We start from the raw sequence: 20,728 nt of genomic DNA on the forward strand, positions 1-20,728 counted from the left end.
GCTTTATTTTATCAGTTGGAGCTTCCTGTTGAAGCTAATTAAGTAACTTTTGCAGGATGGCGCTGGCAGCTTGCCGGCGCCATCGTAAATTATTTACAGTGTCTTCTTGCATAAATTTGAAGGGCAGGGTTCATTCTGGCACGACGGTCCTGGCACAAAAAATAAACCTCAACAGGAAACACTTGCAGGTGTGCCTTGTTCCCAAATATACCATCGGAAATCCGCTGTGATGCTGGTCTCTGACCTTTTATACACACAAGAGGCATGTGCCCTCGCATTGAAGCCCCGTCCGCTTGGCCCCGCCCACACACTCGAGGTGTGCACCGTCTTCCCGCCATTTACCCACTATGATGGACATTTCACTCAAGGGACCCCTGCGCACTTCGGCGCGATTGCATTAACACACACTTGGTCGCTGGAACTAGTTGAAGCGCAAATGCGGTGACTCATTCATCAGCCCAAAAAAAATCGTGAAATCGTGGCATTTGCATCTTTGACTTTTAAGAGCACAATCCCCGTGCTGTTCCTGTGACCAGGGGCTTCTGTCTCTTAATCTGCTGCTCTGATCGGTCTCTGACGTTTTATACACACAAGAGGCATGTGCGCTCGCATGGAAGCCCCGTCCGTTTGGCCCCGCCCACACACTCGAGGTGTGCACCGTCTTCCCGCCATTTACCCACTATGATGGACATTTCACTCAAGGGACCCCTGCGCACTTCGGCGCGATTGCATTAACACACACTTGGTCGCTGGAACTAGTTGAAGCGCAAATGCGGTGACTCATTCATCAGCCCAAAAAAAATCGTGGCATTTGCATCTTTGACTTCTAAGAGCACAATCCCCGTGCTGTTCCTGTGACCAGGGGCTTCTGTCTCTTAATCTGCTGCTCTGATCGGTCTCTGACCTTTTATACACACAAGAGGCATGTGCGCTCGCATGGAAGCCCCGTCCGTTTGGCCCCGCCCACACACTCGAGGAAGCCCCGCCCCCAAATCAGCAGATCCGCAAAATCCGCAGATTTTGCGGATCCACGATCCGTGAATCCGCAAATTCGTGAATCGTGGATCCGCAAAATCCGCCCATGCTTATACCTGGGCCACCTTGTAGGTGGAGGCCAGGTTCAACCATTGCAGAGCAAAATCCAAACCATAATGGACTGGGTTGCTCCAACCACCCAGACTCAGGTCAGAGCTTTCTTGGGCCTGACTGGGTACTATAGAAGATTTGTCAAGGGGTATGTTTCCATTGTGACACCCCTTAATGACTTAACTTCTAAAAGAATGCCTAAGAAAGTTCAGTGGACAGTCAGCTGTCAAATGGCATTTGATGACCTGAAGCAGGCCATGTGCACTGCTCCCATTCTGCTAAGCCCAAACTACTCCAAAGAATTCATTGTCCAAACAGATGCTTCTGAGTTGGGGGTAGGGGTTGTACTATCACAATTGAATGATGAAGGTTAAGACCAGCCAGTAGCTTTTATTAGCAGAAGGCTGACCCCTAGAGAGAAACGTTGGTCAGCTATTGAGAGGGAGGCATTTGCTGTGGTTTGGGCCCTTAAGAAGCTGAGGCCATACTTGTTTGGTACTCACTTCCCAGTTCAGACAGACCATAAGCCCCTCTTGTGGCTAAAACAGATGACGGGTGAAAATCCCAAACTGCTCAGGTGGTCCATTTCCCTACAGGAGATGGACTATACAGTGGAACACAGACCTGGGAGTAACCATGCCGCCAATGCAGATGGACTCTCCAGATATTTCCACTTAGAACATGAAGACTCAACTGGTCATGGTTAGTTTAATGTCCCTGCGTTTGGGGGGGTTGTGTAGGAGAGTTGGGTCTGCTTCCTATGGTTACCCCCACTTATTGCTGTGATTCTCTGGTTTTTCGACTTTAGTGTCGCTGTGGACATGCTAATCAGGCCCAAAGCCCAGCCGGGCCCACCCTCCACCACTCTTACCTGCAGTGGCTACGGCTGTACAGGACACACACTGGACCTCATCTTCACCACAAGGGACAGCATCAAATACAACTCCACCGCACCACTCACACTGACCAACCACACCATCATCCACTTCCAAATCAACACACCTCAAGTTAACACCCCTACCAGGTTCAGCATTCCAAGCCACAGTTGGGGCAAAATCACCGAATCAGATTGGATTAGTGCCCTTGAAACAAATCAACCTAACCCCATAGACAACCTTGACATGGGCAACAACAAATGGATCAAGACCTGGGACGACTCCTTCACACCCATCAAACCCAACCAGCATGGTAGATCATACAAGCAGTCCAGTTGGTACACAGAAGACGTCTGAGACACAACAACAGCACTGCAAACAGCTAGAAAGAACCAGCCACAACACCACTAAAAGAACTACCAACAAGACTGCTTTCAGACTCTATTATCAGCAAATAAGTGACAACAATATAAAGCACTAGTGGACCGCATCGAAGAAGGCTCCATCTATGACAAGGAGCTCTTGATCTTTAAGGATTTCACCTTGCTCACAGCCACTGTCATCAACATTGCTGCCTCTTAACAACTCTGCAACAACTTATCTAACTTCTTCCACAGCAAAATTGCTAACAGTAACAGCAACTTTGCACAACCCAACCTCAGAGAACTTGTTGCTGACTTACCCACCAGCAACCAAGATGGCTACCTGAATGAATAAACCAACCCTCATCAGAAACGACACAGATACAGTCAAAAGCACCATCCACTGAGGGGCCCCAACGAAGCCATGCCCCAACAACCACTACTACCTGAGAACATAACCAATCAACACTACCCTGAACCAAATTATCAATGACTCCGTCCCGTCTGCAACTTTCCCAGAAATGGAAACTTGCTGAAATCAACACCCTCTTAAAGAAACCCAAAGACGGCCCCAAACAACTGAGCAACTTCTGACCCATCTCCCTGCTTCCCTATCCAGGCAAAGTGATTAAGAAGGGCATCAACAAGAAACTCACAGCTCACCTCGAGATTCACCTTCTAAACAACACTCAATTAAGATTCAGAAAGAACCACAGCGGTGAAACAGCACTCATCATGGCCACCAATGACATTCAAATCATCCCTGAAGAAGGAGAAACAGCATCCCTCATCGTGCTCAACCTCTCTCTGGCCTTTGACACTGTCTCAAATCACACCCTCATCAGAAGACTCCACGAGATTGGCATACAAGGATCTTCTCTCAGTCAAATGGATATGTTCCTTCTTCATAGGAAGAACCCAAAGGGTCAGGCTAACAGCCTTCACATCAAAGACAATGAAATTGAAATGCAGAGGGACCATCCCTCTACCCCACACTTTTCCACATATACATGACACCGCTATCTAGCATTATCTGATCACAAGACATCACCGTCTTCTCCAACACCGGTGATACCCAACTCATCCTCTACCTGATGGACAGAAAAATCACAGCCAGAACCAACTTTACCAACTGCAGACAGGATGTGAACCAACTGCCTGTAGCTCAACTCTGAAAATACATTACGTACTGGTCTTCGACAAAAAGACCTCCCTGTGGGACTCCACCTGGTGACTCTTGGAGCTAGGATCAATACTCACAGACCACGCACGAATTCTAGAGATCATCCTAGGCAAACTCAACATGATGGCTTAAGTCAATGTAGTGTGCACCTCCTGCTTCTACATCATATGCATTGTGGGAAAATCTTCAAATGGTTGCCTCAGAGCACCATTGGGATGACACACAAGCACTCATTAACAGCCGGTTGGACTATGACAACATTCTATATGCTGTAATATCCAAACAACTCCTACACATACTCCAGGCCATCCAGAACACCGCTGCAAGATTCATACTTAACCTCTCATACCACCCCCACATCACACTGTACCTCAAGAAGCTTCACTGGCTCCCCATTCATAGGCACAGACAATTCAAATGTCTCACACACCCATACAAAGCCCTACACAATTAAAGACCAGAATACTTGAACAACCACACCTACTTTCACCAACCAAACAGGAACCAATGCTCTGCCTCACGCTCAATCACACATATTTACAGCATATACAAAAGTAAAAGCTGGAGGTCACTCATTCTCCTACATTGCACCCAAGACATGGAATAACCACCCTCAACTCATTCAAGCCTACTTCTCACTTCTCGCAAGAAGCTGAAGACCTGGCTCTTCGTATATGCACCTTGGGGACAACAAATTTCCACAATTGTCCAAGCACCTTGATACACCCTCAGTGATTAGTGCACTAAACAAATTAATGTAGCATAACATAAGATAACATGCCTTCCACTTACCAGAACCTCCACTCTCTCCCTTCTGTCCTTTTTGTCCTAGAAGTCCTTGGTCTCCTTTTGGGCCTGGCGACCCATTTGCACCTTTTTGAGCTGTTGATCCTGCTGGTCCTGTTGCTCCTGTGGAGCCTTTGGGCCCCACTGCCCCTTGTGGCCCTGGTGGTCCACCTGAACCTTTAGGGCCTGCTGCACCTGTTGCTCCTACTGAGCCTTTGGGACCTGCAGCTCCTGTTGGACCTGGTGATCCTGATGCACCTTTCTGGCCTGCTGGTCCGGTTGGTCCGCTTAGCCCTGTTTCTCCTTTTGATCCTGCTATTCCAGTTTGTCCAATTGGTCCGGCTGGTCCCGGTGAGCCTATTGAGCCTTTTGGGCCCATTGGCCCTATTGACCCACTAGAACCTTTTTGCCCTGCTGGTCCTGTTGGTCCTGCTGGCCCTCCTGGTCCAGGTGACCCTGGGGCTCCAGTTGAGCCTTTTTGTCCTACAGCTCCTGTAGGCCCTGATGGCCCTGGTGGGCCACTTGATCCTTTTGGACCCATTACTCCAGTTGATCCTGCTGGTCCAGCTGAGCCTTTTAACCCTACTGGTCCCTCTGGTCCGGTTTTTCCCACTGGTCCTATTGGTCCTGTAGCACCAATTGATCCTTTTGGCCCAATCATGCCCTGTGCTCCTTTTAGACCTGTTGGTCCAGTTGAGCCGCATGGTCCTATTGGTCCTGCCTTACCTGGTGGACCCTGCAGGCCCCTCGATCCTAGCAATCCTAGAATTTAAACATAGAAAGAAAGTGATTATACACATACAGTATACGTATACAGGTATATACATAACCTTCATCACTAATCTTAAAAGTATTTCCCTGTCTGCCTGCTGGAAGTAAAGACATTGCTAAAATTACTGTAAGCAGAATTTGGTACAGCTACTAATTAACAAGATGTGCTTAGTGTAATAGTGCACACAGTCCATTGAAAAACGTATCATCTTGTGTCTGCCAAATATAGAGAGATAACTTCTTGAATGGCCTCCAGGAACAGGGAGAAAACTCCCTGCGCATTAGGGCATTTTTTTTGTATTCATGAAACAAACTCACAATTTGGGACTTTGTTTTCTCAATACAAAAAAGTTGATAGAGCTGCTACTTTAAACAAAGCTTCCACTTGGAACACCTTCAGTGCTATGAAGTGTGGTGACACCGTGATAGTTTCCTTCACAGCACAGAAATAAGTAGCGGGTAGACCGGGATCGCTCCATAGGCAGAAGATCCTCTGGCAGGGAGACATAAGCCATGGCCTTCCCCAAACGTGGTGTGATGGTGATCCTTGATCAATCTCTAAGTGCTCCCACAATATGGGTGACTGAGTTCAATGAAGCCTATTTGCCAAATATACCTACTGCATGCGAAATTAATCTGTCGATTTATAAGAAATTGATAGAAATTGACATTTGTAGCTGGCACTGGTATGCACCCTGCCCAAGCAAGAACCACAATCCTAGTCAGGGTAAGCAAAAGGAGGCAAGCCAACAAGCCTTTTGAGATCACTCTCAGGTCAAGGCAGAGTCCAGTTCTCCCTCAGCAGGGTAAGAGAGCAGCAGGCAGCAGGGCAGCACTGCAAAAGAGCAGTTCTGCCAGAGCAGCAGTCCAGCAGAGTGGCAGTCTTTATGGCAGCACAGTAGGGCGTCTGGCAGAGGTTCTTTACAAGTCCATAAGTGTCTGACTTGCTGGGGTTATAGACACAGTGCTTATACTCAGTTGTGCCTTTGAAGTAGGGGTGATTTCAAAGAAGGGTTTTTGAAGTACAAAGAAGTTTATTTCCCAGCATTGGCACCAGACTCACATCAGGGAGGTAATCAACCTCTTTACCCCTTTGTGTGGGGACGGGACACTGCCTATTCAGGTGTAAGCGTAAGCTCCTCCCTCCCATCCTGCCCAGGATAAGCCATTGGGATGCAGATGGGCACTCAGAAAGACCTACCTTTCCCTTGTGTGTGGCTGTCTAGAGGGAAAGCACAAAGTAAATCTATCACCCACCCCAGACATGTACAGGATGCAGGCACACAGACCTTTAAGAGTGGCGAAAGGTCGTCTTTTTAAAAGTGGAATTTCAAAAATTGTAATGTTAAATCCAACTTTATCAGTAAAAAGGATTTATCTTTACCATTCCAAAGATTTAAAACATGACAGGGCTACTCCTTCTCAATCATAAATTACAGCTTAGAGATGTAATAAGGGATTCCCAATGTTAACCTATGAGAGAAGGAGGTCTTGAAGTAGTGAAAAACAAATGTGGGTCTTTTTCACTACCAGGACATGCTAATCGTAAAAGTACATGTCCTTCATTTTACTAACACAGCATGCTGTCTTATGGGCTACCAAGGGTCTACATTAGTGGTGACTTATGTGTAATATGATGGGAGTTTAAGACTTGGCACAGGGAGTTAAATGCAAAGTGGTAGTCAAACTGCATACATAGGCTCTGCAGTGGCAGCCTGAGACAGGTTTGAAGGGCTACCTGTGTGTGTGGCGCAATTGGTGCTGCAGGTCCACTAGGACACTAGTAGCATTTAATTTACAGGCCCTGTGCACAGGTAGTGCACTCTACTAAGGATTTATAGATACATTCAATATCCCAATTGTTGATATGACAAATATAACCATGTTTAGGTCAAAACCACACACAGTTTAGTACTGGTCAGCAGGACTAAAGTTCTCAAAGTCCTAAGGCCAACAAAAAGATTCAGCAAAAAGAGGAGGTAAGCAGGAAAAATGTTTGGGGGTAAACTACCCAAACGCTAATAGGTCTAACACGTGTCATCCCCAGCTGAGAGTTGGTAGAGTTACCCAACCTCTAGGAAGTTCTCATCACTAAGATGGAAACACCTGGACAGTCCATCAGCATTGGCATGGTGTACCCCAACCCTATGTTCCACCCTGAATTTCTATACTCTGGGGAATTTGACTACCTCAACAGTTTTGGATTCCCCCCATAATTTGCATTAGCCACCTGAGGGTCCTGTGGTTAGTCTGAATCAGTAAGTGAATCCCAAACAGGTATGCATTCCACTTCTTCAGTGCCCAGACCATAGCAAAAGCTACTCTCTCAATAGCACTCGATATTTGTTCCCTGGGAAGTAACCTCCTGGAGATGAAGGCTATAGGTTGTGTCCATGCCCTACTCATTACATTGTGAAAGTACTGGCCCTATGTCATGCTCTGAGGCATGTATCCATACAATAAATTCCCTTGAGAAGTCAGGGGGCTTGGGAACAGGGGCTGTGAACATGGCCTGCTTTAGGGAGTCAAATGCTACTTGGCATGCCTCTGTCCAAATCACATTTCTGGGCTACTTCTTTGAAGTCAGCTTTGTCAAAGTGGCAACAATGGTGCCATATGCCTTGACAAACCTCATATAGAACCCAGTGAGGCCTAAGAATGAGCTGACCTCAGTCTCAGTTTTGAGGAGCCATTATAGTCTCCATCTTGGCCTGGAGGGGCTGGACCTTACCCTTGCCCAACAGTAAGGACTGCCGGTTGCAGAGCCTGAAGCTGTTCCTGAGGGTGAAAAGGGTGATCCTTCCAGCTGCTACTGATGACCACAAAGTCATTCAAGTAGGCAGCACTGATGGCCTACTTTCCAACCAGAACATGACTCACTAACCTCCATAAAGTAGCAGGGGCCTTATTGAGTCCACAGGGCATCACCCTAAACTGGCAGTGGCCCTCTGGAGTGGAGGAGGCTGACCTTTCCTTTGCTCTTTCTGTTAGGGCAATCTGCCAGTACCCTGTTGTACAATCAAAGGTACTTAAGGAACTTAAGTATTGGGCAGCCCCTAATTTGCCCATAAGCTCATCAGCCCAGGGGATGGGATGAGCATCAGTCTTGGTCACTGAATTGAATCCCCTGTAAGCCACACAGAACCTGTGATGGGGAACCAAACTCTGGTAAAAATACGCATTAGCTCCCTATCCACTGTAGATGTAGTTGCAGTCCTCAGAGGGATGTTCTCTGAGTATTGTGTGGCATGATCCACCAGAATGAGGTGCCTGAAGCAGTCTGGGGATCTATTGGCCCAATAATGTTGATGCCCACCCTCTCAAAAGTGTGCCAATGACAGGCAAGTGAAGAATGGGTGCTTTTACTCTCTGCCCTGTCTTCCCACAGGCCCGGCAGTTCACACTAGTCCTACAAAAAGTAGCAGAGGAAGTCTTGAACCTCTGTCAATAAAAGTGGAAGGCAAGCTTTGTAAAGGTCTTTTCTTGGCCCAGGTGTTCTGACAGAGGTATATCATCAGCCAGCTTTAGCAGGAAGGACCTGTAGCTTTGAGGGGCCACTAGGGCCCATGCACATGAGCCTTAGGCTCACTGTAAATTAATTTGTCCTGTCAGTAAATACAATGAGTTCCAGAAGCATCACCTCAGTCTGTTGCCTCATGCCCTCCAGGGTTGGACATTCTCTCTGTGCCCTACAGAACTCCTCCTTGGCGGGTCATCCTTCCACTTGCCATCCAGCAATTTCTGGGAAGACACCAAGGGGAGCAATGTCCTGCTCAGTAGGCTCTGGGGCAGCCCCTGTGGGTGCCCCATCCACCTCAACTGGGAAACATTCAGAGGGTGGATTCCCATACCCTCTGCCCTTCCCTTTCTTTGCAGCTAGCTAGGCCCTTCTTCCAAGCTCTAGCCCTTGTTGGATTCCATCCTGAGTAGTTACAGACCTGGTGGTAGCAAATATTCACCCAGACAACCCTAACATTTCCAGGTGTACTTTGAGCTCCTCTTCCTTCCAGATAGAATGTGCAAGGGCATTACCTAAAGAACAGTCCACTGGCATGGCGGGGCTCAATGAAACTTTTAGAAGACCTGAAAATCAATGTCTCTCCACGTTCATTCTGTGATCACGGGGTCGAGTCGTCAGTTTACGCTTCTGCTATGCACTACAGGTGAATTGCGGTTAACTTTGAACAAACGCGTATCCTTCTTTTAAACTTTTACTGAATTAGAGTATAACGGGCATTGATGCTTTATATTTTTCAGAGCGTATACACAAAGCCTGACTATCTAGGTAAGAGGCACGCATATGCGTTGGGCAAAGGATCGGTTTATGCCATTTTACGAGTAAGCACTAAATGAATGTGCTTGCATTTGTTCTTTACAGTTGCAGAGCGATGAATTATCCTTTTGGAGAGACGTTGATTTTCAGAAATTTGGCACTGGCTGTCTCAGCAAATGGAAGCAGTTATTTAATTATTCACACGGCCATTGTTGTCTTTTGTTCGATTGAACACTGAAGACAAACACGATCTCCTGGGGTAAGCATTAATGGGATATCCCTGGTTTTCACTTCATTGGCCGTTCTTGACCTAATGCACGTTGTGTTTTTTTAAATCACCCTTGTAATGGCGTACACATCAGACACCACACGTCTTGGTTGCTGACAGCTGTTATGTACACAGAGGATATATTGTTGTTGAATTTCAGCCTCACAATCACCAAACAGCGCTGGGCAGCACGGCTCTGTTCACCTTTGTATGGCAGAGCACCACACTGGGTTTGTGTCGTTGTCATCAATCAGTTTTTGAAACAAACTGGGCATTGCGGGTGCAAATTCTAATGACACTCACTTTGTGATTCAACCTCTAAGATGAATATGTATAGTGATATATGTTTTTGTTCTTGTTCTTTTATTTCATGGTTCCAGAGGGAGGCAGCTATCCGTTGCCCATCATTGTATAATTGTGATGTGAATTGTCTATATGTACCCCTGAAGAAGGGTTTTTAATACCCCGAAATGCATTGGGTCATGTGTTAATGCATTCTTACATGTGGATTTTGTTAATCGTATAACTTGAGCTTTATCAAGTTGAAAAATGTTTAATTTGATGATGGTCATTGTATGTGACATTTGAACTTCGTTTAGGTCTATTATTCATTTAATAGGAATTGACAAAAAATGATTTGCGATTACGTGTTTTATTTTTGGAATGAACCAACAGTAGGTTGATTATACAGCAGAAGCCTTAGGGACACAGCGGTGCACTGCACAGGGCCAGACTTTTCCGTGTCCTCAAATTTGCCGCAAATGACTTGCCTCATCAATATTCATGAGACAGGTTGCAATTTTTGACCAAATGGGAATGGCCTGCACTTACAGAAATGGTGGCTGCTGGGGTCAGCAGACCACCATGTCTATAACTGCTTTTTCAATAAAGCAGTTTTTTTGAATGCATCCCATTTTCCTTAAAGGGAAATGGGATGTATTTAAAAAAGAAAAATTAAACGTTTCTGTTTCATTTTTTAAGAGTAGGCAGTAGTCCGTGGCACCACTGCCTGCTCCTAATAAATATTTTCGCATCCATTCACAAAGGGCAAGGGGTCCCCTGAGGACATGTTGGACTTGGACCTTTTTGCACGGTCATCCCAGGACTTTTTGCCGACCTCCTGGTATTTTTCTGACCTGGTGTTGGTGGTTTTAGGACTCTGAGCACTTTATCACTGCTGTTCAGTGTTAAAGTGCATGTGCTCTCTATGGTAAGATTGGTCTACTAATGTTTGGCGTATTTAATTCACCTATCAGTCCCTTGCAAAGTGGTAAATTATATGCTACTGGTGGGCTTGCAGCGCTGCTTGCGCCACGCACCAAAGTAGCCTTTGAAACCAGTCTCAGGCCTCTGCCATTGCAGGGCTTGTGCGCACAGTTTACTGCCGCTGTAACTTGGCACATAAAGTGGTATCCATGTCTGTGACTCCCCTTTTACTACATATCAGTCACCCCTAAGGTAGGCCATATCTTGCCCTATGGACAGGGTGCAATGTAGGTAAAAATCAGGACACATGCTTTAACTGTGTGGCATGTCCTGGTAGTGACAAACAGCCTATTTCGTTTCTCACTGCTGTGAGGCTGCCCTCTCATAGGAATGCATTGGGGGTTCCCTGATATATGTTTCAGAGGTAAATCCTGAGAGGGGTGGTGTGATCAAGTTTAGTATGTTTGGAATAGTGGTACTAAATGCTGTGTAATGGTGTTCACAGATTTTTAATCACTACTTTAGAAATGGCACTTTTAGAAGTGGGCATTTCTGTGGCCTATGTGTCTTTATGCCTGCCTGTTGTGTATTGCGTGTCTGGCTCTGGATGACAGGGGCTGGGGAGGTGCAGTGTCTCCAGAGGGGTCGGGTGAGTCAGCGCTAGGCTGACTAGGTCGATCTGCATTTGGAGTAGTGGGAGGAGTAGCACCTGACCCTGAATAGGTGCCTGCCTTCCACAATGCTGGCTCTACCTCCCTGTGGTGTGTCTGGGGCCAGAGCCTACACTAACAATGGGGACTGTTGTGGACTTGTTAAGTGCCCCCCAGAAATGGTTTGGACCGGGCACAGAGCCCTGTGCCAGGGGGGAGAACAAAGACACTTGTAATATAAATATTGGGGCTGTGACCCCTGAAAGGGGTGTGTGCATACTTGAGACTTGTGGCCAGCGGGCTGCTGGATGGACAGGAGAAACCACCATGGGACCCAGTTGCTGCCTGAGGAGTCGGATGGGCTGACCTCTGCTGGGAGGCCCTGTATGCTGGTCTACCTGTGCCCAGCTATGCCCTTATGGAGGTCTGGCAAGGAAGCGCTGCCTGCTCTTTGTTGGTGGTTCCGTGTGGGAGATGAGCTGAGTGCTGTACTTTTCTTTTGATCTGCCCTCTAAACCCAGTGCGTGGTGAGAGCTCCATATTCAGGGTCCTGGGGGGCCTAACAAGGGCATTGTGCCCTTAGTGGCATGATGAGCCCTCCAGGATTGCTTTGTGCTGTGGGTTTGGAGCCCTGACGGGGGCTCGTGTAGCATGATTGCCTGGTAGGCGCAGATCGAGAAGTCACACCATTTCCAAGAAGCAGGCAGAGATCTCGCTTTGTAATTACTAGTGAGCCGAAAGTCAGTCAGAGGCTCAGCCTGACTGTGGGTGGGGCCTGTGCATTGGAAGCAGATGCTGAGGGCAGAAAGTGCCCATAACCGGAAGTCAGGCAATTGCCTGGTTGTGGGCGAGGTGTTCAGTGCGCTGTCCATGTGGCTGAAGAGGCGCCAGTGTCTTCATTCCGGGAGTCTGGCAACGGCGGTCTGGGAGATCCTAAAGGATCCCGGACGAGCTACATCGTTGGGACATGAGTCTTTTTGTTGCTCTGCACTAGGGGGAGCAGCGCTCCCCCCCTCGGATGTAAGGGAGGAAATAGCAAGGTGAGAAGCCGAGTTGGTGTCACCACACGTGGCCAGGGTAGCAGCTGCCCCTGATGGTAGTGGTCAGCTACTGGAGTGACCCTTGGCCCCACTAATTTTGGGGGCAAAGGCCTTGTGTGGGGTCTTCGAAGCTTGTCGTAAACCTCGACTGAGGGCCCCAAGCCTTGGTGGAGGAAGGGTCCTCCACAGAAATCACTGCACAGTCCAGGTGGTGAACGCAGAGGATCTGGGACTGCTGATTGGGGGCCAGTGGGCTCCCAGAGAGTTTGTTGCCTATAAACAATTACCTTTATGAGAAGGGATAATAAGAGGTACACTGTGGCAGGTGTTACTAAGGTGCACGGCTGCTGATGTTGTGCATAATTGTGTTATGCTCTGGGTGACCCCTACTGTAAGGTTCCTGCTGAGGGAATGTACTATGCTATAGTGCACAGCTGGTGGGTGCACCTTGTAAGTGATTATGGTGCACTGTTGCTGATTATGTTTTGCATAATAATGTGCTAAGTGTACCCTTACCAGTAGTTACTGGTTGTTTTCACTAACTGTGAATTGTGATGGTTATGACAGTGGCCCAATAGGCCATGTGGTGTATAACCCCTATAAAAACATACCAAGTGCCAGATGGCACAGTGTATATATGTGATTATATTCTAATGTGTTTTATGAGTAATACAAAGACTATTTTTGATATAACCTTGTGTGGAATTTTGTTTGTGGTGTGCCTAGTGTGTCACTGCTGTGTGAGTGTGTTGCGCAAACGCTTTACACATTGCCTCTGGGATAAGCCTGACTGTTTTGCCAAGCCACCAAGGGGATGAGCAGAGGTTATCTTCAGCATGTAACTACCTTGCCCTGACTAGAGTGGTGGTTTCTGCCTGGCTTAGGGTCATGCCCTAGCCAACCAGAAATCCCATTTGTAACAGAACCCTTTCCCATTTGCGAGTGGCTTACCACCTACTTGAAGTAGGTGGTAAACCGCAAGTGTTTTGCAACCACACACTCAATGCTGCCAAAAGGCTGTGTCATGCACTCCCATAAGGTTGGCTGATTAGGATCTAAACTTAGCAATGCTGATTACAAATAGTAAGCCGCAGCACCACTGGGAGTGTGTGTTTTTGAAACCACAGTGAATTGGCACTATAAATAAAGATGTACTGCTGTAGTAAATAGGCTTCTAAGCAACCAGGCTAAATACATATGTATTTTTACCTGGGTCTCCTTTCTCCCCTTTGGGTCCTTCCTTGCCATCTCTTCCATCTCTGCCTGGTAGACCATTGTTCCCAGCAGCACATGTAATCACAGGGCAGGAGTTGGCATGCTGCAATTCCTTCTTAGGTTCAACACTGGCGGCAATGACCACAGACACTACCAACATGAATATATTAATGGAATGAAGAATGTTCATGATTACTCCAATGTATTAGACCTGCAAGGAATCATAAACAGGGAGCTCAAGATATAGCATACAAATATCCAAACATATTTCATTTGTGATCAACACCACAAACTCAAGTATGGTTTCACTATGCAGAGTAAGCAAGTGCGATAGAGTTGTAAATACCATAGTCTCTTGATGGTCTTTTCTCATATGGAATCAATATTCTGCCACGTCCATTTTTCCTGCAGAACCTATCCCACCAGCTATATGTCCACCTTTCAAATTAAATATTCATCCATTTATGATATTATTTAAAACCACAGCCACACATCTATCCAGTTCACCAACAAATAATGACAAATCAAATATTTTGTATGCACTCCTAATAATATGCCCTACAATAATGTACACTTAATATTATGCCCAACAAACTAAACCTTCCAACTATCTGTCTGGTCATTTTCCCACCTGTAGCGATGTGTGTACATGCACGGGGCACTAGGACCTGCCCAAGGGAGAACGAGGGTGGGCGGAAAGGGAGGAGCTGGGGACGGCAGTTAGCCGATAGATAGAGGAGAGAGAAGACGTGCAATAAAAGGCTCAAACCGTTCCCGCCTAGTCCGTGTCTTTGTGGCTACCAAGACACTACAGCTGGCGACAAGGGTGGCCACAGGACCTGCGGTGGTGCGGTAGAAGAGGCTAACTGTGTTGGTGCATGTTGTGTGGCGTGTCCAGTGTGTTGGACCGCCTATCTCCCTACTTGTCGAGTTGCCGCGCGAGTGTCCTCGCGCGCTGGGAGCCCACCCCAGCTGTTCGCAGGTGTGGTATACCTGCTGGGAGCTCACCCCAGTTGCATCATGCTGGTGCGGCGAGTTGTGGGGCTGGAGCGCTGCTCTGTCTGTCGGCCGGGAACCCACCCCGGCGCTGCTGCTGCTAGAGGTAGTCACCTGCCTACCGGGAGCCAACCCCGGTGTTGCTGATACTGTCTGAGGCTACCTGGATGTGCCTTCCCCTTACCTGCTGTGTCCTCGACGCTGTTCACGAGGTGCGGGTGAGTGCTGGCCGCTCTCGACGTTGCGGGAGAGGGGGATGTACGGGCTGCAAAAGGCCCTAATCTCGGCCTGCACGAGAAACTCGCGGCGGCCATCTTAGAGTCAGGCATCCTCGTCCAATCTCCTGTCTGGGAGTGCCGGCAGCCATTTTGGGGTCAGGCAGAAGAGCCTGAAGGCCAACAAACATTGATGCGTGCAAGAGATCAAAATAAACAAGCACTGGCGAGTGTAATGCATCGAAATTAAACAAGCATTTGCGAGTGAAACATAGCAAAACAACAAGCATTGGCAAGAGCAATGAACCGAATCAACAAGCATTGGCGTGTGTAATGAAACGGGTAAACAAGCACTGGCAAGTGTAACAAAATAAGTCAACAAGCATTGGCGAGTGTAACGAAAATAGTCAACAAGCATTGGTGTGTGTAATGAAACAAGTAAACAAGCATTGGCGAGTGTAATGAAACAAGTCAACAAGCATTGGTGAGTGCAAGAAGCATACTAAATAAGCAGTGGCAAATCCGATCAAAGAACCGACAGAAAAGACTTTGTCAGTCCATGACTGATTGACGGGTTCCAGAGATGTCTGGAGCTTGTCAGGAAAATGCTGAGCCCGGTCCCATGGGTGTGTTGGGAGTGTCATTCCTGCACCCTCCGGAGCCCCTCACTCTTGAATCTGGTGGGGGTATGGGCCTTCGGTGGCAAGAATGGTTAGAAGATTTCACGGACTTCATGATGGGGTCCCATGTGACTGCAACAGCTGGACAGCAACTGATCGCTCTCAGGAACCTCGTAGGCAAGGAAGATCATAAAAGAGTTGCCTGCTGCGTCCGCTGCCGCATACGCTGACATCTCTGAAGCGCTCAACCGCAAGTTCTTGCACAAAAGGAATGTCGATTATGAGCGATACACATTTAACCTGGCATCACAAGAGAAAGGTGAGCAAATGAGTGTATTCATCACACGTCTGAGACGTTTAGCAAGATATTGTGACTTTGACGCTTTTTCCAAGGAAGATGCCCTCAGATTGAGAATTATAGAAGGCTGTTTGTCAGAATCCTTGAGACGCAAACTGCTAAAGAAAAGTTACTAACTAGATTAGATTGAAGAAATGACGAGAGTCAATGATCAAGCCGATGAACATGCGAAAAAGATGGAGGCTGGGAGAAGCAAGAAACGTGAGCAAGTGCTCAGAATGCAGTCTCGACAAGTGCATAGACGCTCCCCACCACAAGTGCGCTCCTCCAGATCCAAAAAACAGCACCATCCTTCAAGTCGTCGGCGCAGAAGTTCAAGTCTCACCAAGAAAAGGTCAGAACGACAACTAAAGTGGTACAGATGCGGCTACGATTTCCCACACGCAGACACATGCCCAGCGCTAGGTCAAAGATGCCGGAAGTGTGGTAGAGACAATCACTTCGAAAGTGTGTGCGGAACTTCCCACAAGGATGATCAACGGGCAATATCGTCCCTCAAGCAGCCGTCACCATGCCAGAGCAGTACAGGATAGACGACACTCATCCACTGGGTCGTCACACTCCAGCTGTCACTCCTGCCGAACACATCGATCTCGACGGTTGTCATCAAGAGGCTCAAGATCCCTATCACCCATCTCGCAGGACAGCGACAAATGCATATGTTTTGTAGCGGATCCCAACTGCTTAAAGGAATATCCACAGCTAGACATCAAATTTGGTTCCCACCATGCCAAGTTTGTGCTGGACAGTGGGGCGTCGCTCAATTATGTTCCTGTAGCGGAATATCAAAGAATGAGCACACCACCCAAATTGATCAACGCCCATGTGCGAGTATATACGTGGATGTCAAAGAAACCACTACCCTGTCTTGGGAAGTTCCCGACCGATCTTTCATATCAAGATCGCACCATCCAAGCCTACATCCATGTCATCGATGGGCCTGAGGTGGACTGCTTATTGAGCTTGCCCACCGCAGAGCGGCTAAAGCTGGTGGACATACTATACAAAGTTGACAACAAACTAGACATCACTAAGAAGTTCCCTAAGCTGTTCCAAGGTCTTGGGAAGATGAGAAACTGCCAAATCAGACTCCAAATCAGACTCCACATCAATGAGCAAATCACACCATTGGCACAACACCATCGGAAATCCCATTTCACTTGCAGGAAGCTGTGGAGAAGGAGCTCCAAGACTTACTTGAGGCTTACATCATCGAGAGAACTGATGGACCAACACCCTGGGTCTCTCCGATTGTAGTAGTTCCAAAGAATGGAGAGACGGACCAAGTCCATCTATGTGTTGACATGAGAGCGCCTAACACCGCAATAGAGAGGGAGAGGCACCCAGGCCCCCACATTAGTGACATGATCACGTCACTCAATGAAGTCAAAATATTTTCAAAATTGGACCTTAACAAAGGATATCACCAATTGGAGTTGCATGAGTGGTCCCTAAACATCACAACATTCTCAACACATGTAGGGCTGTTCAGATACAAATGACTCAGTTTTGGGGTGTCATCGACCGCGGACATTTTTCAGGAAGCAATTAGGAGAACGATCCATCATGTTCCCCATGTATTGAACTATAGTGATGGCATCTTGGTATATGGGGCCACCACTCAAGAACATGATACAGCATTAGATCGGAACTGCCATGCCCTGATGGAAGCCAACCTCACACTCAATCAATCAGGATAAGTGTGAATTTCATAAACCAACGCTGAAATTCTTCGGTCATGTCTTCTCTGGCAATGGCATGAAACCGGACCCCGAAAAAGTAGCCACACTAAATAATACCCCGAGCCCAGGTGACGTTGGAGATGTGCGCTCGTTCCTGGTCATGGACAGCTACGGCTCCAGGTGCATACAAGACTATGCCACAATAAGTTACCTCCTGAGAGCTCTCACCAAACAGGGGCAACCTTTTCAGTGGTCCACTCAATGTGAACGTGCCTTCAGAGACATCAAGAAAGCAGTGGAGTCTGCTGAAAACATGGCCGACTTCAACCCAAAAAGGAAGACAAAAATAACGGTGGACGCCAGCCCTGTAGGGTTAGGAGCCATTTTAGCACAGTATGACAGAGATGAAGACCAACGTCACATCGTAGCGTATGCCAGTCGGAGTCTCACAGATACGGAGAGGGCATACTCACAGCCAGAAAAAGAAAGCTTAGCTGTCGTCTGGGCTTGTGAACACTTCCACATTTTCCTCTTTAGAAAGCATTTCACCTTGGTCACTGACCATCAAGCTCTGATCACAATTTTTGGAAACCCTCGAGCCAAAACGCCGCCACGCATAGAGAGATGGGACCTTAGGTTGCAAGAATACACGTACACCATTGTACACAAGCCGGGGAAGGCGGCAAACCCTGCCGATTACATGTCCAGACACCCAACTCGAACCAGCAAATCCAATCAGTCGATTGCGGACGAATACATCCATTTCGTGGTAGATCAGGCTAGACCCCCTGCTGTTCCACTGGAAGCAATTTGTGAGGCAACCCAGTCAGATGTCACCCTGCAGGAAGTCAAACGCCGCATACAGACCAATAGCTGGCAACATACAGAAACCAAAGGACAAGGCGAGCAGAGGAATGACCAAGAAATGTCCGCGTTCAAACACGTCCATGATGAATTGGCAATAGCGGCAAATGGTCTCATCCTAAGAGACACTCAAATTGTGATTCCAAAACAACTAAGACAAGGGGTCATCAACCTAGCCCATGAAGGACACAGGGGCATAGTAGCCACGAAAAGAGCCCTACGCGAGCGGGTCTGGTTTCCGACACTGGACCTAATGGTGGAAACAACGTTGAAAAATTGCCCACAGTGTCAGCAAGTGAGCCGTCCAGATCCCCCTGCACCGCTGCAAATGTCTCCACTGGTATAGAGTCAAAATATCGAGTTTTTAATATCGACTAGACATAATATCGAGTAAAAAATATAGAATGGACATAATATCGACTAGACATAATATAGACCACCAAAATATCGACTAGAAAAATTTAATATCGAATAAAATGGACATAATATCGAATCAAAAATATAGAATGGACATAATATCACCTAGACATAGTATAGACAACAAAAATATCGAATTTTAGGTAAGTTAATATTAATTTATCTTTTTGCGTAATATAATTCTGTAGCGGGTTGTGGGTTTATAGGGGAATAGGGTGGGAAGTAATTTAATTATAATTAATTAAATATGTTATTTTATTTTTTGTTACTTAATTAGAATTAATTGTTAATCAATTATTAATTGGTAATTAATTAAAATATAATTGGTAATTAATTTTAATTGATTAATTGATAAATATTTTAATTTTAGTAATTTATTTTCTGTAGCGGGTTGTGGGTTTATAGGGGAATAGGGTGGGAAGTAATTTAATTATAATTAATTAAATATGTTAATTAATTATTTGGTATTTATTTTGAATTAATTGTTAATTCATTTTTAATTGATAAATAATTAATTCTTGATTGATAATTAATTTTAATTAATTTTTTAATTGATAATTATGTGAATAATATTATTTTATTTTCTGTAGTGGGTTGTGGGTTTATAGGGGAATAGGGTGGGTAGTAATTTCATTTTAATTAATTAAATATGTTAATCAATTGATTGATTGGTATTTATTTTGAATAAATTGTCAATGAATTTTTAATTGGTAATTAATTAATTGTTAATTGATAATCAATTATTAATTGATTAATTAATAATTATGTGAATAATATTATTTTATTTGTAGTAGCGGGTTGTGGGTTTATAGGGGAATAGGGTGGGAAGTAATTTAATATAATTAATTAAACATGATAATTAATTAATTGGTATTTATTTTAAATAAATTGTCAATTATTTTTTAATTGATAAATAATTAATTCTCAATTGGTAATTAAAATGTATTAATTGATTAATTTATAAATATGTGACTTAGATTAATTTATTTTCACTAGAGTGGGGATATTAAAATTTACCCCTATGCTATCCAACGCTTTCCTTACTGTTGCACTCTCTGGAGTGGGAATAGTAATTTTTATCCCTACGCTATCCAACGTCTTCCCTACTGTTGCACTCTCTGGAGTGGGAATAGTAATTTTTATCCCTACGCAATCCAACGCTTTCCCTACTGTTGCACTCTCTGGAATGGGAATAGTAATTTTTACCCCTACGCTATCCAATGCTTTCCCTACTGTTGCACTCGCTGGAGTTGGAATAGTTAATTTTACCCCTACGCCATCCAACGCTTTCTCTACTGTTGCACTCTCTGGAGTGGGAATAGTAATTTTTACCCCTATGCTATCCAACGCTTTCCCTACTGTTGCACACGCTGGAGTGGGAATAGTAATTTTTACCCCTACGCTATCCAACGCTTTCCCTACTGTTGCACTCGCTGGAGTTGGAATAGTAATTTCTACCCCTACGCTATCCAACGTCTTCCCTACTGTTGCACTCTCTGGAGTGGGAATAGTAATTTTTACCCCTATGCTATCCAACGCTTTCCCTACTATTGCACTCTCTGGAGTGGGAATAGTAATTTTTACCCCTACGCTATCCAACGCTTTTCCTACTGTTGCACTCTCTGGAGTGGGAATAGTAATTTTTACCCCTACTCTATCCAACGCTTTCCCTACTGTTGACTCGCTGGAGTTGGAATAGTAATTTTTACCCCTACGCTATCCAACACTTTCCCTACTGTTGCACTCTTTTGAGTGGGAATAGTAGTTTTTACTCCTACGCTATCCAACGCTTTCCCTACTGTTGCACTCGCTGGAGTTGGAATAGTTTTTTTTACCCCTACGCCATACAACGCTTTCCCTA

The 20,728-nt window shown here is 46.0% G+C and overlaps 1 protein-coding gene across 1 annotated transcript in view; it reads right to left on the bottom strand.

The window, feature by feature from the left end:
* The window catches only part of LOC144754748 (uncharacterized), an 80,061-nt gene that overhangs the window by 21,087 nt on the left and 38,246 nt on the right, over positions 1-20,728 (bottom strand). Inside the window, exons 2-3 of the mRNA XM_078642936.1 lie at positions 13,710-13,926; positions 4,299-5,054 (exon numbers count right to left, since the gene is read on the bottom strand). Of these exons, the coding sequence (XP_078499062.1) occupies positions 4,299-5,054; positions 13,710-13,905 (952 nt within the window). The 5' untranslated portion in view covers positions 13,906-13,926. The remainder of the gene's footprint in view (positions 1-4,298; positions 5,055-13,709; positions 13,927-20,728) is intronic.

This window comes from Lissotriton helveticus, chromosome 5_1 (assembly GCF_964261635.1).
Source record: "Lissotriton helveticus chromosome 5_1, aLisHel1.1, whole genome shotgun sequence".
NCBI lineage: Eukaryota > Metazoa > Chordata > Amphibia > Caudata > Salamandridae > Lissotriton > Lissotriton helveticus.